The following is a 26,570-nucleotide window of genomic DNA, read 5'->3' as shown; positions in this document are numbered from 1 at the left end:
GGGGTGAACTGTAATATAGATAAGATACATGTCTGAAAAAGTTTTACCTAAAAATTAATACATATTCCCAGAAAAATATTGAATAAATATAAAGAAAAATATACTAATCAATTTTGTTTTGAAAAGACTGATTTCATTTCCCTCCTTAGTAGGTAATAAATTCCCAAGGGATCCCAGAATAGGAAAGACCCTTTTCCTGTTAAGAGCCTTGAAAACAACGTCCTGATTAATAGAACTGAAAAACAGGCCACATAGAGGGAAGAGATTTAAACAAGAATGGTGAATGGTCACCATTCATTCATTCATTCATTCACTCTTTCCTTCATATTTATTGATTGTGTGCCTGGCCCTGAGCTGTGAATGGTTTTCAGGGGAAAGTTTTTGCCATTTATCTGACTAATAAATAGAAAAATCCACATAGACAACTTCTAACTCCAGCATCTTCCGCAGGCACCAATTTAACTCAGGGATGTTTTCTTTGTAGCAGTTTTGAAATTCTGAGGGAGATTATTCATGACATAACATGGCAACTGGGAAAATTTGTATCTTCCCTTTCATCTTGGAAAGCAAGATCTGAATTACACATACCCCAGGAGAAAACTCTCTTTCTGGGTGTGTGTATTACAGAAGCCCACGGAGCTCTTGAGTCCCCTCTGAAGTTAAACTTCATGAGGTGAAAACTTCTGAGAAAGTCTCAGCTTAAAAAAAAAATGTGCATCATTACAAAAAGATTGGCCTGGACTTTGGAAGTTTGAATCAATGGTCCTGAGTTCTAGTCTGTCTGATGAAGAACCAGAAGAGGGGCCCGAGCTCCCTGGACCTTGTCCTTCCAATATAAAAGCAAGGAGCCAAACCCCAGAGTCTTATCTCACAATTCATGTGGTCTGAAAGCGGAATCCCCCTCAAGCCCCATCCATGCCCACATACTCTGTATAATAGCCTGTGCCTCAGGTAGCTGCCATCACCTTGAAAAGATCCTTCATAGCTAGCACTTGTGAAATTCCCCAGATTATTACTGACCACCCACCAAGCTATGTAGTGCTTTGAATTAGATGTCCCTCATAAACTCACATGTTTTTGAATGCATAGTCCCCAGCTGGTAGAAATTTGGGAGGTGGAGCCTTGCTGGAAGAGGTGTGTTGTTGGGGCCAGGAGTGCTACAGCCAGCTCCCCATTGCCGAAGCTTGGCTCACTCTCCTGCTGCTTTTTCCTACCTGCTGTGGCAGAAGTGATGTCCAGCCTCTGCTCATGCGGTGTTGTCCCATGGCACCATGAAGCTTCCCCTTGGGATTGCAGGACCACAATAAAACCTTTCCTCCCAACAGCTGCTCTTGTTTGTCCCAGCAGCTGGAAGGTAGCTAAAACAGAAGGAAAGTCATAATTGGTCAATTATCACCAGCTGCTCAGTCCTGACTGCATGTTAGAAAAACCTAAAGAGATTTTTTTTTTAATTTTTTATTTATTTATTTGAGAGCGACAGACACAGAGAGAAAGACAGATAGAGGGAGAGAGAGAGAATGGCATGCCAGGGCTTCCAGCCTCTGCAAACGAACTCCAGACACGTGCGCCCCCTTGTGCATCTGGCTAACGTGGGACCTGGGGAACCGAGCCTCGAACCGGGGTCCTTAGGCTGCACAGGCAAGCGCTTAACCGCTACGCCATCTCTCCAGCCCCCTAAAGAGATTTTTTTAAAAAGTTTATTTACTTGCAGAGAGAGAGAGAGAGCACCAGTGCCTCCTGCCACTGCATACTCCAGATGCACGTACCACTTTGTGCATCTGGCTTTACATGGATGCTAGGGAATTGAACCCATGCCATAAGGCTTTGCAAGCAAGCACCTTTAACCACTGAGCAATCTCTCCAGCCCCCAATTTTTTTTCTAAATATTGATTTATTTATTTTCAAGGAGAGAGAGAGAAAATGAGAGCACCAGAGCCTCTTGCCACTGCAAATGAACTGCAGATGAATGCGCCACTTTGTGCATCTGGCCTTAAGTGGGTACTGGGAAATCAAACCCAGGCCATCAGACTTTGCAAGAAAGTGTCTTAACTGTTCAGCACTTTTGGGTTCTTTTTTTTTTTAAATTTTTTATTTTATTTATTTATTTGAGAGCGACAGACACAGAAAGAAAGACAGATAAAGGGGGAGAGAGAGAATGGGCGCACCAGGGCCTCCAGCCTCTGCAAACGAACTCCAGACGCGTGCGCCCCCTTGTGCATCTGGCTAACGTGGGACCTGGGGAACCGAGCCTCGAACCGGGGTCCTTAGGCTTCACAGGCAAGCGCTTAACCACTATGCCATCTCTCCAGCCCTTGGGTTCTTAATATTGATATTGAGACCTTGATTCTAACATTCATATTTTTTAAAAAAAATTGAACAAAATAGCCCCTTTGGACATTTTGGACTTTGGACATTCAGCGTTATTGGTTGAGCTTTGCCTCCAACCTGCTGTATGAGCTGCCAATCTTCTTTAACCACTGTAATTGCTTTGGGATGACTTGTCCTCCCCAAATAAGACAAAGGAAAGACCAAGCGTCAGGAACGAGGGTGGCAGCTCAGTGGGTAAAGCGCTTGTCTCGCAAGCATGAGAACTTGAGTCCGAACCCCAGTCATCACATAAAAAGCTGGAGCAATAATCAGAACTCTAATCCCAGTACCGCACATGTGGAGACAGGCAGATCTCTGAAGCTCACTGGCCACCCAGGTTAGCCCGACTAGATGTGTTCAAGGCCAGTAAGAGACTTTGTCTCAAAAAAAGGTGGATGACACCTGAGAACTGGTACCCAAGGAGGCCCCTCTGGTCTCCACACACGTGCCCACACATGTGCACACACGCAAGAAAACACAAAGGGAAAGGATCCTCTGGAAAACAAGGTCTGTTACATAAAGATGAAGTGATAGGAGGAAAAGCACAGAGCCAGAGAAGATAGAGGGTGTCTTTGGAAGCTGCTTCCTGGAAGCATTGCCAAGGGAACTACGTGATGTGACCACCCTCATTGGAGAGCTACTGTCCAGCTGACAGCTGGGCTACCATCACCTCCAAATGCCCTGAGAACCTTGACCACAAAGTGATGTGTCTCCCTCTCCACACAGAGTTGGCAGGGTTTTGTAAGTTAATTGTATGACTGCGATGCTATTTAAGTGCCCCAGGGGCATATCTCGTAACCCCCTTATGGGATTTGCCATCTGTAAATCTAGAACACTGAATGCTCTGTTTGCTTCAAGAGGATGTTTTCTTTGGCAAGTGATGCTGGGAGTGCCTCATCCATAAACTGGCAATCAGGTCAGCAGTCATTCTGCTTGGAAAATAGTCAGGCCTGCTCAAGACTCCCAGGAGGGAGCCAGGGCCAGTAGCACCCCCAGAACATCCTCGCTCTTCCCCTCCGCCCCGCCCCGGTTCCCCTGCTCATTGCCTTCCCACTCCTCAGGGATCAAGAACCCATACTGCCCCCAAAGCCAGGGAATGTTGACTGCATGCACTGTATGGTCCACCCTTGTGGTTGGCCTTCCCTGCCCATAATCCTGCAATGGGATTTACCAGAACAGCACATCTGTAGCAGGTGATTAAAAAAAAAAAAAATTAGACATTCAGTTTTAGAGACATTCAGTAAGTCAAGTGGAAGACAGGAAGTCATTTCCTTCCTCATCTCTGGGATCCTAGGAGAAAGCTGCTCAGGCTTCAAATTCTGTATGAATTGGACTAGAGAGCTGGCTCAGTGATTAAGGCACATGCTTTCAAAGCCTAATGATCAAGTTCAATTCCCCAGTCCCCACAAACAGCCAGATGCATGGAGTGGCGCAGGCATCTGGAATTTGTTTGCAGTGGCTAGAGGCCCTGCAACACCCATTCTTTCTTTTCTTTTTCTCTCTCTGTCTCTCTGTTTCTGTGCCTTTCTCTGCTTGAAAATAAATAGGCAAAATATTATTTTTGAAATTCTGTATGAGGCCTGGAGAGTTGACTCTGTTCTTAAGGCGTTTTCCTGCAAAGCCTAACAACACGGGTTCAGTTTCCCAGTTGCCCACATAAAACCAGATGCAGAGTGGCACATGTGTCTGACGTTCGTTTGTAGTGGCTAGAGACCCTGCTGCACCCATTCTGTCTCTCTTTTCTCTTCTCTCTGTCTCTCTGTGCTTGCAGATAAATAATAAATATTTTCTATGATTCTGCATAGATAAAAGTTATCAGATTTAAGCCATGTGTGGTGGTGTACTCTGGAGGCAGGGGTAGGAGGATTGCCGTGAGTTCAAGGCCACTCTGAGACTACATAGTTAATTCCAGGTCAGCCTGAGCCAGAGTGGGACCCTACCTCGAAAAACCCAAAAAATAAAAATAAACAGTTACCACATTTAACAAATAAACATATGGTATATCCAGGTAGATTTAAATCTCAGAAAACCAACCAATCACCCTTTAATAGAAGTCTTAAACATGACATGGGATATACTTAGATGAAAAGGGTGTTAGTTATTATCAAATTTAACTGAATATCCCAGAAGGGCAAGCTGGGCTTAACTATGTCAATAAAGAGAAAAGCAATATTGGGACCGAGGATGTGGCTCAGTTGGTAATGTGCTTACTTGGCATATATAAAGCCATGGGTTCAATCGTAGTACCACATTATATATTTTTTAAAATTATTTATTTACTTATTTGAGAGTGACAGACACAGAGAGAAAGACAGATAGAGGGAGAGAGAGAGAATGGGCGAGCCAGGGCTTCCAGCCTCTGCAAACGAACTCCAGACGCATGCGCCCCCTTGTGCATCTGGCTAACGTGGGACCTGGGGAACCAAGCCTCGAACCGGGGTCCTTAGGCTTCATAGGCAAGCGCTTAACCACTAAGCCATCTCTCCAGCCCCCACATTATATTTTTGCACATTGAAGTCAAGTTATCCTAACAGTACTTATTACACCATTTCTTTTTGCAACCAGTTACAATTGACCATGACTCAGTGACACTTGGATTGTTTCCAGTGGCAAAGCACTGAAGACTCATAGCACTCTTCACACAATATTGTGACATACGGAAGTATGAAACTCAAGGAAAACTAAGTACTGGCTTCAGAGAAGGCTTGCTGCACAAGCATGACAACTTTAGGATTTCCAGAACCCACTGAAGCCAGATACGATAGCAAGTGTCATCATCTAATCCCAGCATGCCTGTGGGGAGATGAAAGGTGGAGGCAGGGGAATCCCGCTCACAGGGCAGCCAACAAGACATCACAGCAACAAACAACAGTCTCTGCCTCAAACAAGGTAGACGGTGAGGACTGAAACCCACGGTTGTCCTCTGACCATGTCATGTGCATGCCTATACTCACACACATGAACGCACACACAATAAAAAAATAAATAAAATCCAATGATAAACCAGGCAACCAGATTATGCCAAATTCTAGTATCATATAGATGCCATGTGATCAAACACTTCAACACAACTGGGAGAAATGTTTATGGGAGAAATGTTAAAATAGATGAAATTCTATCCAATAATTGAGTTCCATTTAAGCATCAGAACCCCAGCCCATGGAATAGTAAGTTCATTAAGAGCAAGCTTCATGAGAATACAAATAAAAGCCTCTGATCACATATAAACCTTATCCAAAGTCTACCTAAAATGGGCTGAACTCCAGCTGAACCCCAAAACTCTTTCGGTTCAGACTTCTGAGCTGCCATGCATAGAATTCCTGCCATATGAGACAGCCTAAGGGAGAGCAGATGTCAGGCTTCTATTGCACATTCACACCAGCCGCCTGACCTCAGGATACATTTGCTCATTAATCTATAACTCAGAAAGAAGAGAGCTCACTGAGACCTCACAACCTCTCACTCTATCATAATTATAGAACATGAATTGTGCTGGAAACTTCTGCAACAACATCATTTTACAGGCTCGTTAATATGCTTTCATTGAGCTCTATTGGACCTTTGACTTTAAAGAGTATTATTGTTCAGAAAGACAGTGTCTTGTACTTATATGTGTGTGTTTATAATATACTAGCAGACATGATGTTGCTGTTACTTTCTCATTGCTGGGACAAACACCAGACCAGAAGCGTCTCATGGGAGGAAAGGGATTTATTTCAGGCTTTACAGAATCCAGGGGAACCCCATCAATGGTGGAAGAAGCTGGCTCACTTCCACAGATGCAGAGCAGAGAGATGCCAGCAACAGCCAGCAAACACCAACAGCCAGAGCTCAAACCTGGCTAGTTACACACCTTAGGACTGTACAGTAGATCCTCCTCCAATGACATACCACTTCCCCAGCAGGGCTCTGCCTGCTGGAGACTTAAGTTGCAAACTCAACCTTAATCAAAACTACTTGAGGCTATGGGGGACATACATTCACATTCAAGCCACCACATATATGGTATCATATATATGTGACACTATTCAACATTTATGGGCTTCAGTGTCTCTTCGGAAAAAGAAAGTATTCAGAATGAACAGCTTCTTATGTCTGTAGGTTTATCTTATCCAAATATAAATAAAACCTGCTTTAACAAAAACCAAGATAACAGAATTTCACACTTCAGAGACATATATTTGGCTATTCAGAGTCGTTCTTGCTGAGTCACTTTTTGTAATTTTTATTTTTAGAGAAAGAGAGAATTGGCAGGCCAGGGCCTCAGCCACTATAATTGAATGCCAGAAACTTCCGCCACCTAGTGGATATGTGCAACCTTGTGTTTGTCTCACCTTCAGGCATCTGGCTAATGTGGGATTTGGAGAGTAAAAATGGGTCCTTAGGCTTCACAGGCAAGCACCTTAACCACTAAGCCATCTCTCCAGCCCCTGAGTCACTCTTTATTTTTAAAATATCCCCAAACACGGGAGAAATGTTTCAAGACATTAACCTGGGCAGAATTTTTTTTTTCAAGACTCCAAAAGCACAGGAAACAAAAGCAAAACAAGACAAATGAGGCTGTATCAAACAAAATAGGTTCCTCTAAGCAAAGGAAATCATTAGCAGGATGAGGAGTCAGCCTGCAGAATAGAAGTCAGTTGCAAACTAGACATCCAGTTGGGGGGTTAGAATCTAGACTAGACGAGGGACTCAAAATGCTAATGGAAAAAAAAATCCTAGTCCTCAACACCATCAATCATTACCACAGTGATCTATCACCTCACTCCAGGGAGGGAAAAGGCTGTTCTTAAAAAGAAAGAAGCTGGGCTGGAGAGATGGCTTAGTGGTTAAGCTCTTGCCTGTGAAGCCTAAGGACCCCGGTTCGAGGCTCGGTTCCCCAGGTCCCACGTTAGCCAGATGCACAAGGGGGCGCACGCGTCTGGAGTTCGTTTGCAGAGGCTGGAAGCCCTGGCGCGCCCATTCTCTCTCTCTCCCTCTATCTGTCTTTCTCTCTGTGTCTGTCGCTCTCAAATAAATAAATAAATAATTTAAAAAAAAAAAAAAGAAAGAAAGAAAGAAGCTGAGGCCGGGCGTGGTGGCGCACGCCTTTAATCCCAGCACTCGGAAGGCAGAGGTAGGAGGATCGCCATGAATTCAAGGCCACCCTGAGACAACCTAATGAATTCCAGGCCAGCCTAGGCTAGAGTGAGACCCTACCTTGAAAAGCCAAAAAAACAAAAGAGAGAGAGAGAGAAAGAAGCTGGAGGGTAGGAAGAGTGCCCAGTGGTTAAAGGCCCTTGCTTGCAAAGTCTGCTGGCCCTGGTTCAATTTGCCAGCACCCACATAAAGCCAGATGCTCAAATTGGCACATGGGTCTGGAATTTATTTACAGTCATAAGAGACCCTGGCACATCCATATGCTTCCTCTCTCTCTCTCTCTCCCTCTCTCTCTCTCTGTCTCTCTCTCTCTCTCACACACACACACACACACCACACATAAGTAAAAATATTTACAAAAAGAAAAAAGAGGAGACTACATAGTAAATTCCAGTTCAGCCTGGGCTAGAGAGAGACCCTACCTCAATAAAACAAAAAAATAATAATAATAAAAATAATTTAAAAGTTGGGCACTGGAGAGATGGCTTAGCAGGTAAAGTGCTTGCCTGTGAAGCCAAAGGCACATGTATCTGGAGTTCATTTGCAGTATCTGGAGGCCCTGGCTCTCTCATAAATAAATAAATATAAATAAAATATTTTAAAATTAAAAGAAATGTTGCTGGGCATAGTAGCGCACGTCTTTAATTCCAGCACTTGGAGGCAGAGGTAAGAGGATCACCGTGATCTCAAGGCCACCCTGAGAATACATATTGAGTCCCAGTACAGGCTAGGCTAGAGTGAGACCCTACCTCAAAAACAAACAAACAAACAAAAACAAAGAACTTGTCAATAAAAAAAATTAATTAATTTTTAAAAACAGGGCTGAAGAGATGGCTTAGCAGTTAAGGAAGGCACTTGCCTACAAAACCAAAGGACCAGGTTTGACTTCCCAGGACCCACACACATAAGCCAGATGCATAACATAACATATGTATCTGCAGTTGGTTTGCAGCGGCCGGAGGCCTTAGTGCATCCATTCTCTCTCTTTCTGTATCTTTCAAATAAATAAATAATTAAAAAAAACTGCTGGGAGTGGTAGCACACGCCTTTAATTCCAGCACTCAGGAGGCAGGGGTAGGAGGATCACCATGAGTTCGAGACCACCCTGAGACTACATAGTGAATTCCAGGATAGCCTGGGCTAGAGTGAGACCCTACCCACCAAAAAAAGAAGAGAGAGAAGATAACAAGTGTTGGTAAGGATATGAAAGAAAAGAAGCCCTTGTGCCTTTTACACTGTTAGCAGGAATGCAAATTGTAGGTAGGGTCTCGTTCTAGCCCAGGCTAACCTGGAATGCACTATGCAGTCTCAGGGTGGTCTCGAACTCATGGTGATCCTCCTACCCCTGCCTCCTGAGTGCTGGAATTAAAGGTGTGCAGCACCAGACCTGGCACAAATAAAGGTTTCTTTAAAAATTAAAACTAGGTGTTGAGGAAACGGCTCAGCAATTAAAGGTACTTGCTTTCAAAGCCCTCTGGCCTGGGTTCAATTTCCCAGCAATGCATGTAAAGCTGGACAAGCATTTGTTTGCAGTGGCAGAGGACCCTTATACATCCATACACACACTCACACACATGCAAATAAATAAAAAACATTTGTAACTAGAGCTACCATATGACCTAGCAATTATTTTTAATATCATATTTTTTATTTGTTTATTTGAGAGAGGGAAAGAGGCAGAGTGAGTGAGAGAGAGAGAGAATGGGCACACCTGGGCTTCCAGCCACTGCTAACGACCTCCAGACATATGCATCACCTTGTGCATCTGGCTAATGTGGGTCCTGGGGAATAGAACTTGGGTCCTTTGGCTTTGCAGGCAAGCACCTTAACCACTAAGCCATCTCTGCAGCCCGTAATGTAGCAATTTTACTACAGGTTATTTCCAGAGAAAATGAAGCCAGTATGCCAAAAGATAACTATACTACCATGTTCACTGCAGCGCCGTTCACAATAGTCAAGAAATGAAAATAGGTGTCCCATCAACTGATAAAGAAAGAAAATGTCGTACCTATGCACCATGGAATACTACTCAGCCATAACAGAGAACAACATCCTGTCATTTGCAGCAACATAGTGGAACTAGATATCATTATGCTAAGTGAAGTCAGCCAAGCTCAGAAAGACAAGCATCATATGCTGTCACTTTACATGTGCAACAGAAAAATAACAAAAAATGTTGATCTCATGGAAGTAGAATGATATATGGTTACCAGAGGTCAGGAAGCAAGAAGAGGAAGAGAGGGAGAGGTTGAAGGGCAAGTAGATTTAAGATAGATATTAAGATAATTCTAGAGTGCTGAACACAGTAAGATGACAATGGGTCACAGTAGTCTACTGTATGTCTCAAAAAGCTAGAAGAAAAGAATTTAAATGCTTTTCCCATAAGAAATGTTAAGTGAGGGCTGGAGAGATGGCTTAATAGTTAAAGCACTTGCCTGTGAAGTCTAAAGACCTAGGTTCGATTCCCCAGTGCCCATATAAGCCAGATGCACAAGATGACACATGCTTCTGGAGTTTGTTTGCAGTAGCTGGAGGCCCTGGCATGCCCATTCTCTCTCTCCCCCACCCCTCCTGCTGTCTCTAAAATATATAAATAAATAAAATATTTTTAAATGTTAAATGAGAAGATACTCTTAACCATATTTAAACTATATAATATATGGAAACATCCTATGGTATCCTAGTAACATGTTTATACTTCTATGTTTTCTGTATTTATTAAATAGACTTTTTAATTTTAAACAAGAGCATGCAAAATATAAAAGAAAATAATTCCCCCTAGAATTCCCTTCAAAAATGGAAATCTCTATTGAAGTTAAAATATGATTTCAAGTACAAATCTCTAATTATTTTTGTGAATAATTAGTTTAGCATAAACATGCAATCTTCCTCTTCCTTATGCCGTGGCATTCATGGACAATATGCTTTGATAGGGGTGTGTGTGTGTGTACATATCTTTATTCATAATGTACAATTTAAAAAAGTCACCCTGGGGGCTGGAGAGATGGCTTAGCAGTTAAGCGCTCACCTGTGAAGCATAAGGACCCTGGTTCGAGGCTCGATTCCCCAGGACCCACGTTAGCCAGATGCACAAGGGGGCGCATGCATCTGGAGTTCGTGTGCAGTGGCTAGGGGTCCTGGCGCACCCATTCTCTCTCTCTCTCTCTCTCTCTCTCTCTCTCCATCACTCTCACTCTTTCTCTCTCTGTTACTCTCAAATCAATAAAAATAAACAAAAAAAAATTTTTTTAAGTCACCCTGGAGCTGGGCCTGGGCACACATGCCTTTAATTTCAGCACTTGGGAGGCAGAGGTAAGAGGATCACTGTGAGTTTGAGGCCACCCTGAGACTAAATAGTGAATTCTAGGTTAGCCTGGGCTAGAGCGAGACCCTACCTTGAAAAACAAACAAAAAGATGTATAATCACGAGGACAGCAGATTCCATAAAACTCATTTGTCTAAGCTGGAAACAAATCATGACTTCACCCCATGGTTTCTCCGTCCCCACTGCATTCTGGGCCCAGGGTTCTGGACACAAGGCTAATGGGAGAATCTCTTCCATGAAATCCAGCAATTGTCCTTCCCCTCCTCTTTTATGTCACCGAGCCTCTAGAGACTACATGGATCAATGATACTGTTCAAAGCATTTTAGTAACTACTCGCCCAAGCCATTTCCCCCCAAAAGTGTCTCCCACCCAAAAAATTTGCTTCTCATCTCCCCAGCGTATGTGTGTTCCAGATGTCTTTGAACTCTCACTGGGGGGTGTGGTGTGTGCAATCCCAGAGTGCCTTGCTATGCAGAGGTTCTCTGGCAAGGCTGACCACCCGCTTCTCCTCACCAGTGAGGACAAACCAATTTGTTTTCTGTCACTCTGCACTGCTGATTCAGATCGGAAATATATGAGGCAAAGTTGCAGGCGGCACCCTGCTTACACTTAGCAGTTGCTTTGTGTGTGTGTGTGTGTGTGTGTGTGTTTCTCAAGGCTCCTAGAATTAGCAAAACTTCTGACCTGTTCATTAAATCGAAGTGTAGTCTCTACCCAGCACATTCATGTGAAGAGCCCTTTCTCCCTTCGCTTCCCAACATGTACGACTGCTTACAGGGAAATCTCGCTGTCTGGCTGCAGGTTCAGAAGCCGGTCTTGTGCGGAAACAGAGAACACCTCGCCGAAGATGTCAGCAGCCCAAAACGCTGAGTAGCCCTGAGGACACCATGTACTATAACCAGTTAAATGTGAGCTCAAAGTGGTCATAAAGCTGTTTTGCTGGCTTTGTCTCCAGTTAATAATTCTGTTATTAATACCTGTTCCAGCCCCTCCAGCCCCGCCCCCACCCTCTCCGGCTCTCCTCGTGAACATGTGCCTCGGCTCTTTATCTGTTGCTTTCATGTCAGGATGTCTGCCTTCACGGTGAATAATTGATGTGGTTTATCAAAGACGAGCACGATGCATGCTTCATCAGGCTCACTTGAGCCCTTTGATCAAAAAAATTATGCTGTGACTTCTGATATTATCAGCATCTGCTTGCATTCAACACAAAATCACTTTGAATTAAAAATTAACGACTTGCTGCTTTGCTTTGACTGTGTGTTCTTGGCCCTCTCCACAGGGAGCTCTAGAATATCAAGGGAGCAAGAGGAAGCCAAGAAAACTTGGGTAAATATCTGTCTTCTTAGTTCTAAGCAACTGTAAACAGAAGGGGTCCTTTGTGAGGCCGGCAGAAAATGCGAAACTTTCCAGAGATGCATCTACAGAGATTCGTCCCCATCTCGCCGCTGTTACTGACACTGGAAACCACTTTTCACAGTAGCAAGTTGACCAAACTTGAATCTCTCCCGTCCAGAAAGGCTGAAACTGTCACCTTAGGGCAAATGTTAGTTCTCCTAATTATAACAGGGATCTGCACTTTCTCCAACATTGAAGACACATAGCGGGCTGTATGAAAGTCTCCTTCCACAAAAGGAGCGCTGTAAGAAGTGCAAGTTGTCATTAACCAACGCCGGGCCTTCAAACATGCGAAGGGAAACTCTCCCACCAACCTCCCCCCCCCAAGGGGAGGGAGAGTGGCGAGGAGTTTGTGGTCTATTTGCTTCTTAGTACCTGCAATGGAAAATAGCAATGAAGGAGATAACTAAGATGGTGTGGAACTGAGGGAGGTCAGCAGGACTTTCTCTAGAGGAAACCAGATGGAGACAGACAACTTAATCACATAAATCAAGTTGCAATATGACCACAACTTCCAGATGCTACTAACATGGGCTCGGAGGTGAAAGGCTCAGCTTCAGATCCCTGATGTAGGTGGGGCCCCCCCCCGCCCCCCAGAGCTGCCCAAAACTGTCAGAGACCCAGCCCTCCTGCAACCCTTCCCACAACCTCAGCTGCCCCAGCTTCGGTGCTGGTGGCATTGGTTTGCTGGCTCTGCTGAACAAGCTCTTCTTGTCTTTGTTGCAGCCAAATTAAAGTGCTGGACGGGGAAGACCAATACTACCAAGCTCTGTCTCCTGGAGCCTGCATCCCTGAGGGACACGACTCGGCCTACCCCTTCTTTTTCCCCTCTTCTTCAAGAGGAGACTCCTTTGCTCAACACTGAGCTGAACTTCCTGACCGCAAATCTGTCCCAGGTAACCACAGTGGTGGCCGGTGGGTTCATCTGGACAAAAAGACACAAACGCTCTTGGCACCACAATTTTGCTGATCAATTCAGATTCCTGAAGATCTTTCCTTTCTCCTGCTCTCCCACATCTGCCATGCATGCCATGCTGGGGAATCCCTCCTTTTCCCATCCCTTGGGTTCCCATGAGACCTTAAGAATACCCTCATCATAGTAATGCAGTTCTTCACGCTCCCAACATCTAAGAAGGTAGCGAGCAGTCTCACTGCAGGCCAGGCAGAAACCCTGGTGACGTCCATTTTTCCCAAGGGGAAATTCAACAGTGTCTTTTCTGCCTCTTCTCCAGCCTCCCTGCTTTGCTGGGCTTTTCTTGACCCCTCTGACTCTCCATTGCTGAGTGCCCACATGCTGGGGGGAGTGGCCCCAGTTTTCTGTTTAGGCAGAAACGTAAATCTTTCAGATTGTTTTTTCTATGAGGCAAATGAATGCCTCTTGCTAATTAGTATGTGGAGAAAAATCTTTGCCTTTTTATTTCCGCCTTGCCAAGACATCCCCATGACTTGCACAATGAAAAGGAAAGGGTGAGAGAAGAAGGATTTGGACCTATCCAAGTCTGGGCCACATTATTTTGTATTGCACTCACTGGGCAGCTGTCCCCACTAGGCTGTGAGCGCCTGTTGCAGAAGGATCTTGTCCCGTCCATCTTTGTGCTTCTGGACCCAGCATGCAGGAGTACCCCACTCTCCCACAGCAGAGCTGCCCAAATTGCCAATGACCCAACTCCTGCTGCAACTGCTCAGAGCTAGACTCTGGGAGAATGGGTATTCAGTGCAGAAATTACATCTAGTTATACCAACGTGTCTGACAGGAGAGTCCTTTTTTTTTTTAGGTAAGGTCTCACTCTGACCCAGGCTGACCTGGAATTCACTATGTAGTCTCAGGGTGGCCTCGAACTCACTGGTGATCCTCCTACCTCTGCCTTCCAAGTGCTGGGATGAAAGGCGTGTGCCACCACGCCCGGCTTAAGTACTTTCAGTTATATGTTACATATGGCTAATCACTTTTCCTACACATAAGCTCTGATTTTTTCACTCAAGGTTGACCGAGTCCTATTGTGATAGCATTATGTGATATAATACTCAATAATAATAATAATTCAATATGGAAAGCTTCTTTGAGCACCTACTGTGTGTAAAATAATATGTAAGATTGCTATGCAATATAAAAGCAAAACCCTTTCACACTCTCAAACAGATATTCTCAACATTTCCTTGTGCAACTGGCTAACGAGGGACCTGGGGAACCGAGCCTCGAACCGGGGTCCTTAGGCTTCACAGGCAAGCATTTAACCACTAAGCCATCTCTCCAGCCCTCAACATTTCCTTACTCTAAAATACTTCAGAGATTTGAAAGAAAAATTACCTTAAAGATATAGGGGAAAATGTTATTAGAGCATTTAAAGAAAATGCATTAATATGCACTTTATGAACAGAAATGATTAATTGAGGCTATTTGTACTAATCTTCCCTGGGAAGATGTAAACAAACATATTCACCCTAGGTGGGGCACCAGAGACAGACCAAAGAAAAGATTCTACTCAAGTGAGGCTTGGGGAACCAATGAGTCTACTAATTGGGGTTACTATTGGAGCACAGGTGAGGGAATACTTATAGAACAGCTATATTACCAAAAAAAAAAAAAAAAAAGACCCTCCCACATCAGCAATTGCTAACAGATCAGGGTGGGGTATGGCTTATACGACCCTCCTGCACCTTCTCCCCTCCCACAAGGGAGTTTCGGTGGGCCCAGTCCTGTCTCATATGGGCAGTCACAGCTGTTCTGATTTCAAGACAGCCATGGTCATGTTGTGCACATGCCCAGAGGACAGAGTTCCACATCAGAGACATTTAAAGATCTTGGAAATTTTAAATTAGAGTCAATTTTCCTATAGCTCAATTTTACTTCTTAAGAGATAACTCCTGGGCTTCTTTTTTCCATATCAAAAGATAATGTTTATGAGATATGCAAGTAGAACAGAAGGAATAAAAATAAACCTCACTGTTTAAGAAATAATGCTTTGAGTTGCACCAGTAGAGTGCTTGCCTAGCATGTGCACGGCTCTGGATTTGGTCCCTAGCAGAAGGAAGGGAGGATGGAAGGAAGGCTAGCCTATGAATTTTATATGCATGCTTTTAGAAATTTCACTTTTGCCAGGCACAGTAGCACATGCCTTTAATTCCAGCATTCGGGAGGCAAAGGTAGGAGGATTTCTGTGAGTTCAAGGCCACCCTGAGACTACATAGTGAATTCTCGGTCAGCCTAGGCTAGAGTAAGATCCTACCTTGAAAAACAAAACAAAAAAAAAAAATGACAAAAAAAAAAAAAAAGGAAAAGGAAAAGGAAAAGGAAAAGAAAAGAAAGAAAGAAAAAGAAAAAGAAAAAAAATTGTTTTTATTACTGATTATTAACTGTTTTTTCCAACTGTTGAATAGAAATGTTCATAATTTCCTGTATGTCCACACATAATGTAATTATAAATTTGCTTTGTTTCTCACTAAAATATATGTATAAACAAAATTAAAAATAAAATAGAAGCAATCACAAAATGACAGTTTAGAAGCTTTGTATTAATCATTACTGGTACAACTGAAACTCTTGACATAGTTCTGAGTCATGCTCATTACCAGCTATGCACAGATGAATGGGGCTGCAGATGTTACTCTTTGATGATTCAAAGTGCCACAAACTCAAAATGTGATTCTTCTAGCAAGTAAATGAGATTGTTAGAACCTGGATCCAAAACAAAATGCACATGACAAAATCCAAGAAAATCCAGAGACCATAGTCCAGAGCAGTCTTCTCCATGCCGTCCCATAGGAAACACCCATTTAAAAAATCACCCTGGGCTAGAGAGATGGCTAAGCAGTTAAGGTGCTTGCCTGAAAGGCCTAAGGATCCAGGTTTTATTCTCCAGGTCCCAGATAAGCCAGATGCACGAGATGGTGCATGCATCTAGAGTTCATTTGCATTGACTAGAGGCCCTGGGACACCCATTTTCTCTCTCTCTCTCTCTCTCTCTCTCTCTCTCTCTCCTCCCTCCCTCCCTCCCTCCCTCCCTCCCTCTCTCTCTCTCTGTCTCAAATAAATAAAAACAAAAAAATCATCTGCGGGCTGGAGAAATGCTTAGTGGTTAAGGCACTTGCCTGTGACGCCTAAGGAGCCATATTTGATTCTCCAGATCCCACATAAGCCAGGTGCACAAGGTGATACAAGTACTCAAGGTCACACATGTGCCCTAGATAGTGCACACATCTAGAGTTCAATTGTGGTGACTGGAGACCCTGGAACTCCAATTCTCTCTCTTTCCCTCACTCTCATTAAAAAAATCATCAGGTTCCAGCCCAGGCACATGCTGCATGCCTGTAATCCCTGCAGCCAGGAAGCCAAGACAGGCAGATTGTGAGTTCAAGGCCCGGACTGGCCAGTCATGAGCCACAGAATAGTCTTTTGGCCAAAACTGGACTGCACATCCCACAGGGAAACACAGGCTCCACCATCTGTTCTACGACTGTAGCAGGCTATACCATCTAAGTTTGTGCCAGCACCTACTGGGATATTGTCACAGCAAACTCAACAGATGACACATTCTCAAAAGTATCCATCATTAAATGACATGAGGCCCTAATTTGCTTCCATCTTTTTGGGTTGTCACCTTAGGTAATGTTTACTTTTCCCCCCAAGGAAGCCCTCTCCTGTTCCCACTCCTCTTCCTTCTACCAGTATTTACAATTTTGTCAAAATTGACTTTGACTACCATTTAAACTTTAACTCATTTAATTAAACATTCACATTTTTTGTGCTCCTCACTTTCAGTAGTATCTCTGTGAGGCTACCCGAAGTGAAGAAAACCAGCAGGCTGTAAGATAACGTCAAGACAAACAGAAACAGCTCTGGGAGGGAGCGTTCCTTACAAGAGTCACCGCAGGTCCTGGGTGTTTAATTGCCGAAGTCGCTGCTTCCATTCGGGCTCATCTGGAGGCACATTCCCACCCACCGTTCGCTTTAAACATCTATACATACACAGAAAAGAGCTCCATTCAGAAGAATCCACTCAATGAATTATGACAAAGTGAAGATCATGGACCCACCCTGCGTGTCTAGAACAGAGCACTGTCCGCACCCTAAGAGACTCACTCCTCCCTTCTCCCCAGCACTGCTCGTCCCTGAAAGAAACATTTTCATGGCTTTAACTGCACACGCTCCCTCCTTTTCTACTTACACACATCTCTAAACACTGTAGCTAGGTCTTGTTTCTTTACTTAGATTTTAGAGACTTCATGGATTGGTTTGTTTGTTTGTTTGAGACTGTGTCTTGCTGTGCATCCCAGGCTGGCCTCAAACTCATTATCCTCCTGCTTCAGATTCCCCAATGCTGAGGTCATAGGCGTGAGTCACCACATTGGGCTGCCTTTGGGAATGTCATGTAAACTGAATCATATAGTGAATAATTTATTAGATTGCATTCCGTTTAGCCAGTGTTCCATCCACATTCACGTAGGTTGTGAGATGTTAAGTATAGCTCACTCATTTTCAAGACTATGTAATATTATAGTGTGGTAATATAGCAATGATTGACTTAGCTTATGTACTTTTTTTATTTTAATTTTTTTGTTGTTATTTTATTTATTTTAGAGCGACAGACAGAGAAAAAGAGGCAGAGATAGAGAGAGAGAATGGGCACGCCAGGGCCTCCAGACACTGCAAATGAACGCCCCCCTGTGCATCTGGCTAACATGGGTCCTGGAGAATTGAGCCTCAAACCGGGGTCCTTAGGCTTCACAGGCAAGCGCTTAACCGCTAAGCCATCTCTCCAGCCCAGCTTATGTACTTTTAATGGAAAAAATGTGAATTGTTTTCAGTTTAGGGATATTTTGGAAATTACTGCTGTGAGCATTATGGGATATATGTCTCTCTGTTGTCTATGCATGCTTTTCTGTTGACTATGTACCTAGGATTAGAAGTACAATGTCATAAGGTATACATTTCTTCACTTCAGTATATCATGTCTGCTTTCTAAAGTAATTGTACCTATCTATAATCCTAGCAGTGATGAGCATTCCCATTTTTCTGTTTTCACAGTGGTTGTTTTCATCAGTCTTGTTCATCTGTGTACTCTGATGGATATGTAATATGTGATTAAAGCTTACACCTTCCTCATTAATAATCACATTGGGTGTATTTTATGTGTTTTGTAGTCATTTTATATTCCTTTATATGTCCAATTCTTTAAATATTTTAAATATATTGTTTTTATTTATTTACTTGAGAGAAAAAGGCAGAGGCAGATAGAGAATGGGCACCCCAGGGCCTCTAGCCACTGCAAATGAACTCCAGATGCATGTGCCACCTTATGCATCTGGCTTACATGGGTACTGGGAAATTGAATCTGGGTCCTTAGGCTTCACAGGCAAGTACCTTAACTGCTAAGCCATCCCTATAGTGCTACTGTGTAGCAGACAGCTTCAGGTTCACTGAGATGAACTTCCAGACCATAGTTATGGAAGAAGGGATTTATTGAAGCTTACAGATCCAGGGGGAGTTCCATAATGGCAGAAGAAGCTGGTCTGCCTTCATAGGCCCAAGCAGACAGAGAGAAGCACAAGCCTAAAGGTCAAAAGCCACAGAACACTTCAGGAACTCCAGCTAGGCACACTTTGTGTATCTTTAGATTAAAATCAGAAACCTACCATCACAACTTAAGATCCACCCAGTGACATTGCCTCCAGCCAGGTAGCCAACAGATGCAAACTACAAACAAACAACTAAATATATTGGGGGCCATTTATGCTATTCAAACCACCACATACTGTATCCACTTTTTTTATTTTTATTTATCTGAGAGCAACAGAGAGAGAGAAAGAGGCAGAGAGCGAGCAAGCGAGAGCGAGAGAGAGAGAGAGAGAGAGAGAGAGAGAGAGAGAGAGAGAGAGAGGGAGAGAGAATGGGCGCACCAGGGCTTCCAGCCACTGCAAACGAACTCCAGATGCATACACCCCCTTGTGCATCTGGCTAACACGGGTTCTGGAGAATCGAGCCTCAAACCAGGGTCCTTAGGCTTCACAAGTGCTTAACTTAGGCTTTCGTAAGTGCTTAACCTCTAAGCCATCTCTCCAGCCCTGTGTCCACTTTTAATTGGACTAACTTTTCTAAGTGATGTGACATAGGACAGATTGTCAGTTATGAGTTACACATATTGGACTAACTTTTTAAAACAATTTTTTAAATAATTTTACTTATTTATTTGTAAGCAGAGAGAGATAGACAAGAGAAAGACAGAGAGAATGGTCATGGCAGGGCCTCCAGCCACTGCAAATGAACTCCAGATGCATGCTCCATCTTGTATATCTGGCTTTATGTGGGCACTAGGGAATTGAACTCAGGTCATTAGGCAAGCACCTTGACCATTGACCCATCTCTCCAGCCCTGCATTAACTTTTCTAAACTTGATGGGCCACATGACAGATTATCAGTTATGAGTTTCACACATTTCCCCTACTAGATTGCTTGTCCTCTCATTCTCTTAAAGCAAACCAAAATATGTAACTTTAACATAGTACAGTTTATCAGTCTTTTCCTTTTTAAAATATTTTTAATTTTTATTTATTTATTTGAAAGTGGCAGAGAAAGAGGCAGATGGGGGGGGGAGAATAGGTATACCAGGGCCTCCAGCCACTGCAAACAAACTCCAGATGTGTGCGCCCCCTTGTGCATCTGGCTAACGTGGGTCTTGGGTAGTCGAGCCTTGAACCCGGGTCCTTAGGCTTCACAGGCAAGCGCTTAACCGCTAAACCATCTCTCCAGCCCAGTCTTTTCCTTTTTGCTTAGCGCTTTTTTAATGTCTTGCTAATAAATGTTTCTGTACCCCAAGATCACAAATGTACTTGCCTTTAGATGCCTCTGAAAATGTGATAGTTTGCCTTTTTCACTGAGCTCTTCAGTTTATCCAGAAAATTCTGGTTTTCTCTATGGATAGTCAACCACCTCAGCCCCATTCAATGAAAAGGCCATCCTTTTCCTCCTTCTCTAAAATATTGCCATTTACAGTAAGTCTAATGTTCACAGGTCTGTTTCCAGGTTCTCAGTTCTACTCACTGATACATTTGTTTATCCTCGTCTTAAATGCTGTGCCTTTATAGTAGGAATTAGCGTATGTCTGGGCAAGTTCCATAGCATGGTTTAACTTCAGGAGATACTTTACTAGTTCATGCCCTTTGCTAATTTTATTTTTTAATTTTAATATTTTTATTTATTTGGGAGACATAATACAGAAAATGTGTGAGTATGGGCAAACCAGGACCCCCTACCACTGAAAACTAACTCCAGATGCATGTGTCACTTAGTGCATCTGGCTTTATGTGGGTATTGGGGACTCAAACCCAGGTAGTCAGGTTTTGGAAACAAGTGCCTTTAACCACTGAGCCATCTCTCCAGCCCACCCCCCCCCCTTTGTATATTTTAGAATCAAATAGTCAATTTGGGGGCAAAAAACCCTACTAGGATGTGGTTAGAATTATCTAGAACCTATAAAATAGAATGGATTGGGCTGGAAAGATTGCTTAGTGGCTAAGGTTCTTGCCTAAAAAAGCCAAAGGACCCAAGTTTGATTCCCCAGGACCCACATAAGCCAGCACATGTATCTGGAGTGCATTTGCAGCTGCTGGAGGCCCTGGCATGCCCTCTCTCTTGCACTCTTTCTCTCTCAAGTAAGTGTGTGTGTGTGTATTCATTTTTTTGTTTTTTCAAGGTAGGGTCTTACTCCAGCCCAGGCTAACCTGGAATTCACTATGTAGTCTCAGGGTGGCCTCAAACTCACAGTGATCCTCCTACCTCTGCCCCCCAAGTGCTGGGATTAAAGGCGTGTGCCATCATGCCTGGCTTACTCTCAACATTTTTATTACCATTCTGCTTTCCTGTGCAGGAAGAAGTCCCCATTAATCTCTGCCTACAGCATTCTAGGCTTTTCTTTTAGTGAATCAAACTTTTTTCCATATGTCCTCCACTAATAGTTCCAAAGACTATAGGGGTGTCTGGTCACATCTAGTTACAACAAAGACTCACATTTCTGGTACAAATTTTCTGTATTTGTATTTCTGTAGCTTTTCACATCCATGAAACAAAATACCTGACAAAAACGATTTAAAGGAGGGGCTGTTTGCAGATAGAGGGTGGGCACGTCAGGGCCTCCAGCCACTGCAAATGGACTCCAGACATCTGTGCCCCCTTGTGCATATGGCTTACGTGGGTCCTGGGGAGTTGAACCTGGGTCCTTTGGCTTTGCAAGCAAATGCCTTAACCACTAAGCCATCTCTCCAGCCCCTTTTTATTGTTTAAAATGATTGTTTTCTTTTTCTATTTGTTTCTGATGTTTAAGAAAATGCAAATGACTTTGCTTTTGAGGTCCAGCAACTTTGCTAAATTTTCCCATTAATTCTAATAATATATCTGTAGATGCTGTTTGGATTTTCTATGCACACAATTGTATCAGTAATTATCAACTTTTTCTTTCTACCTTTATCTTCTCAACTTACTACTTATATCATTTAGCTATCACAATTTTACAAACTATCTCCAGACGACTACACATTTCTCATGAGTTTGGGAGTTACCTGGCATTCCCATTGATTTTAGCTAGTCATATGTGCATCTATGACTAGCTGTAGATCAGCTCAGCAGCACTGCTGATGGTGGCTGAGTTCCCTGTCACAGCGTGGCCCTGGCAGAGATCACTGGGCTTAGTTTGTTATTTGTGGTCGCATCCTTCCTCCAATTTGCTGGGCTCGCCAATGACGGTGGCAGAATCTAGGAGATTTAGAAATTCAAAAAGAAGGGGGAGAGCAAAGAGGAGGGGATCTTAGAACTAGTGTATTGTTGATTCTACCACATCCTTTTTAACAAAGCAAGTCACAGGCTAGAGCAGATTCAAAAGGTAGGGAAATAGAACTCCTGTCTTGATTGGAGGAAAGCTAAAGGCATTAACAGAATTGGTGAAGCCCTCTTTGGAATGAAACTGCTACATGAACGTGGGTAAGATTTCCTGTACAATGCTGATTAAGAAAGTTAATAGTAAGCAGTTTGGGGCTGGAGAGATGGCTTAGTGGTTAAGGCTTGCAAAGCCTAACAACCAGCTAGATGTGGTGGCACACGCCTTTAATCCCAGCACTTTGGAGGCAGAATTAGGAGGATCACCTTGACTTCAAAGCCACCCTGAGGCTACATAGTGAATTCCAGGTCAGCCTAGGCTAGAGTGAGGTCCTACCTTGAAAAACAAAAAACAAAAAACAAAAAACAAAAAACAACAACAAAAAAAAAGCCTAACAGCCTGAGTTTGATTCCCCAAAACCCACGTAAGGCAAGATGCACAAAGTGGCATATGCATTTGGAGCCCATTTGCAGTGGCTAGAGGCTCTAGTATGCCCATATTTTTTTTCTCTCTCTCTCCCTCTCTTCTCTGTCTCTCTGGTTTTAAATAAATAAAAATTACTTTAAAAGAATAGCTGGCAGTTTTACATTTTTTCCTAATCCCAAAGGGAAAATTCTCAGTATTTACTGCTAATTGTAATACTTATTGTCCCGTTCTACCCCAAGAGGGTTTCTTCTTATAAAGTCAATGGATTTTGAGCCAGGTGTAGTGGCACACACCTTTAATCCCAGCACTTGGGAGGCAGAGGTAGAAGCATTATCATGAGTCCAAGGCCACCCTGAGACTACATAGTGAGTTCCAGGTCGTTCTGGGCTGGAGTGAATCTCTATCTTGAAAAAAAAAAATAAAGTCATTGAATTTTATGAAATATCTATCCTATGTATATTCAAATAATCCTGATTTTCTCATTTACTTCAGTGGTACCATTAGTTTCCTTCCTTCCTTTGTTTGTTTCTTCCTTCCTTTCTTTTTTTTTTTAATATTTTTTTGTTGTTCATTTATTATTTATTTATTTGAGAGCGACAGATAGAGGGAGAGAGAGAGAATGGGCGCACCAGGGCTTCCAGCTTCTGCAAACGAACTCCAGACGCGTGCGCCCCCTTGTGCATCTGGCTAACGTGGGACCTGGGGAACCGAGCCTCGAACCGGGGTCCTTCGGCTTCACAGGAAGCACTTAACTGCTAAGCCATCTCTCCAGCCCCCTTCCTTCCTTTCTTTTTTTTCTCTCCTTTTTCTTTCCTTCTTTGCAATTTCAGTACTGGTATTAAACTCAGAGGCTCCACTACACTACTTTTCTAATGTTAAGTTAACCTTACATTCTTACAGTAAGTAACTTTCTCATGCTCTATGTTATATACTGTTGGGGTTATTTTAAAAAATATATTTATGTTCATGATGAAATTCACATAACTTTCTTTATTCTCATAATATTGTCATTCTCTGAATTATTTTGCATATAAATGACACTCATTCTTAATTCTGTAATTACTGAAAGGGTATGTATGTATATATATATATGTATACATATATATGCATATATATGCACAAGGACCTGCCTTTGAATCCCTAGCACCCATACAAAATACAGCTGTAGTAGTATGCACCCAGCACTGGATAGACAGGGACCTCTGGGGCTCACTAGCTTGCTAGTCTAATCAAGCTGGTTAGCTCTAGGTTCACTGAGAGACTTTATCTCAAAAGTATGGTGAATAGTGATTGAGGAAGACACCTGACTTCCAACTCTGACCTCCACATGTGTGCACATACCTTCGCACGCGCGCACACACACACACACAGACAGACAGACACACACACATGCACATTATCACATTTGATGAAACTTGGTGCTTTTACCCTCTTCTTCAGCAATTCATGAATTCAAGCATGTTAAAATAAAATATGCATCTGCAACTAGGTGCATGCTTATTCCTCCTTCACTCTATTGCCATATTTTACTATATTGTGTATTTTAAATATTTTGTTTATTTTTATTTATTTATTTGAGAGCAACAGACAGAGAAAGAAGCAGAGAGAGAGAGAGAGAGAGAGAGAGAGAGAGAGAGAATGGGCACACCAGGGCCTCCAGCCACTGCAAGTGAACTCCAGATGCATGCGCCCCATTGTGCATCTGGCTAATGTGGGTTCTGGGGAATCGAGCCTTGAACCGAGGTCCTTAGTCTTCACAGGCAAGCGCTTAACCTTTAAGCCATCTCTCCAGCCCTCTATTGTGTATGTTAAATTCCACAAGGCGCTGTTATTCTTTTCGTTGCTCTTCATTTCTTCCTGTTTCTCTGATCAGCTGTTCTGGGATACATTTACCGCTGTATAAAAGTCCCTCTTTTTTTTTTTTTTTTTAATTTATTTATTTGAGAGTGACAGACACAGAGAGAAAGACAGATAGAGGGAGAGAGAGAGAGAGTGGGAGCGCCAGGGCTTCCAGCCTCTGCAAATGAACTCCAGACACATGTGCCCCCTTGTGCATCTGGCTAACGTGGGACCTGGGGAACCGAGCCTCGAACCGGGGTCCTTAGGCTTCACAGGCAAGCGCTTAACCGCTAAGCCATCTCTCCAGCCCTAAAAGTCCCTCTTTAAGATCTGGGGATGTAGCTCAGAAGTAGAGCCCTTGCCTAGCATGTCTGGGCCCAGAGTTCAGTTTCCAGCACCACAAAAATAAATAGCCAAAAGCAAAGTACAAGAACCTTCTTTGGGGGCTGAAGAGATAGCTTAGTGGTTAAGTGTTTGCCTGTGAAGCCTGAGGACCCTGGTTTGAGGCTCGATTCCCCAGGACCCACATAAGCCAGATGTACAAGGTGGTGCATGTATCTGGAGTTCATTTGTAGTGTCTGGAGGCCCTAGCAAGCACATTCTCTCTCTCTCTCTCCTGCTTTCTGTCTGTCTGTCACTCTCAAATAAATAAATAAAAATAAACAACAACAAAAATAAAGTCAGGCATGATGGCACACACCTTAAAAAAAAAAAAAGAACTTTCTTTGGGGCTGGCGATATTGCTCAATGGTTAAGGTGCTTGCCTACAAAGCCTGACGGCCCAGGGTTCTATTCCCCAGTACCCATGTAAAGCCAGATACATAAAGTGGTACATGCATCTGGAGCTCACTTACAGCAGCTGGAGGCCCTGGCACAACCATTCTTTCTGTCTGTCTCTCTGCCTCTGCTTGAAAATAAATAAATAAATATATATATTTTTATGAAAGGACCTTCTTTAGGGACTAAAGAGATGGTCCCAAGGATAAAACACTCACTGCTCAAGCTGGAGTATCCCAGTCTGTTCTCCAGAGTCCACATAAAGAGCCAGAAGCCTGAGGCCATGGCTGTCTTCTGCAATCCCAGCATGCTGACAGCGAGATGAGAGATAGAAGAGTTTCCCAGAAGCTCATGGCAAACACAGAAAATAACAGCAAAATGAGAATCTAAAGAGAACCCCTGCCTCAAATGAGGTAGAGCTGCAAGGACCACCCAAAAGTTGTTCTCTGACCTCCACAAGGCTCTGTGGCAGGAACATGCTTGCTCTCGCACTCTTCCCCCCACCGTGTATATATATATATATATATATATATATATATATATATATATATATATATATATATATATATGGAGAGAGAGAGAGAGAGAGAGAGAGACAGGGCTGGCTAAGTTGTCAGGATCACCTTGGACTCAATAAGGAAACCCGGGAAAGCCTCAAACTCACAGTCCTCCTGCCTCCACCTCCCAAGTATACCTGACTACCACGCCCACCTCAACGTTCACTCTTGAAGGATATTTTTGACAGGCGCAAACTCTAAGTTGGTGGTTATTTTTGCACAGGACTTTGGAGATAGTATTTGGACTGGGTATAGCTCAGAGATAGAGTCCTTCCCTAATATGTCCAAGACCCTGAGTTCAATTCCCAGCATCACACACACCGAAAGGTTGTACCGCGTTATTGCTTGTGGGAAGCTGAGCTCTAACGTATATTGTTTCTTTGAAGATAACCTGTCTTTTGTCATGACTGCTTCCACCTTGTTCCTTTCTTTGCCTTTTAGCAGTTTACTATTCTTTTACTTTTTTACCCTCTTGGTTTTTATTGCATGATGTAAATTGTATTTATAAAATTATTTATAAAGTGGGCTGGCTAGATGGGTTAGCAGTTAAGGCATTTGCCTGCAAAGCCTAAGAACTCATGTTCTAATCCCCAGGTCCCACGTAAGCCAGACACATACTGACGCAAGCGCACAATGTCACAAGTGAGCAAAAGGAGGTACACGTGTCTGGAGCTCATTCACAGTGGCTGAAGCCCTGGAGCACTCATTCTCTCTCTCCTCCCTCTCTCTCTCTCTCAAAATAAATTTTTAAAAAATGTATCTGTAAAGATAATTTGAGACTCATCATAATGCTCCCTTCCTCCATTAAACAGTAATATTTGCTAGGGGCTGGAGTAAATCAGGACCACTTAAACCCCACATCAGAGCTGAGATGG

General features: G+C 43.2%; 1 protein-coding gene across 3 annotated transcripts in view; it reads left to right on the top strand.

Moving 5' to 3' along the window:
• The window catches only part of Myo3b (myosin IIIB), a 470,798-nt gene extending 452,913 nt beyond the window's left edge, over window positions 1-17,885 (top strand). For 2 of the 3 annotated variants that reach the window (XM_045147622.1, XM_045147621.1), the window contains 4 exons: window positions 11,610-11,740; window positions 12,115-12,161; window positions 12,957-13,126; window positions 16,990-17,885. In XM_045147622.1, the coding sequence (XP_045003557.1) occupies window positions 11,610-11,740; window positions 12,115-12,161; window positions 12,957-13,095 (317 nt within the window). In that variant the 3' untranslated portion in view covers window positions 13,096-13,126; window positions 16,990-17,885. The remainder of the gene's footprint in view (window positions 1-11,609; window positions 11,741-12,114; window positions 12,162-12,956; window positions 13,127-16,989) is intronic. The other variant, XM_045147623.1, reaches the window with a different exon arrangement.
• Window positions 17,886-26,570: the final 8,685 nt, after the last annotated feature.

Source organism: Jaculus jaculus, chromosome 4 (genome assembly GCF_020740685.1).
Source record: "Jaculus jaculus isolate mJacJac1 chromosome 4, mJacJac1.mat.Y.cur, whole genome shotgun sequence".
Lineage (NCBI taxonomy): Eukaryota > Metazoa > Chordata > Mammalia > Rodentia > Dipodidae > Jaculus > Jaculus jaculus.
Note: the sequence above shows the minus strand (reverse complement) of the source record. Positions and strands in the feature narration are given on the sequence as shown.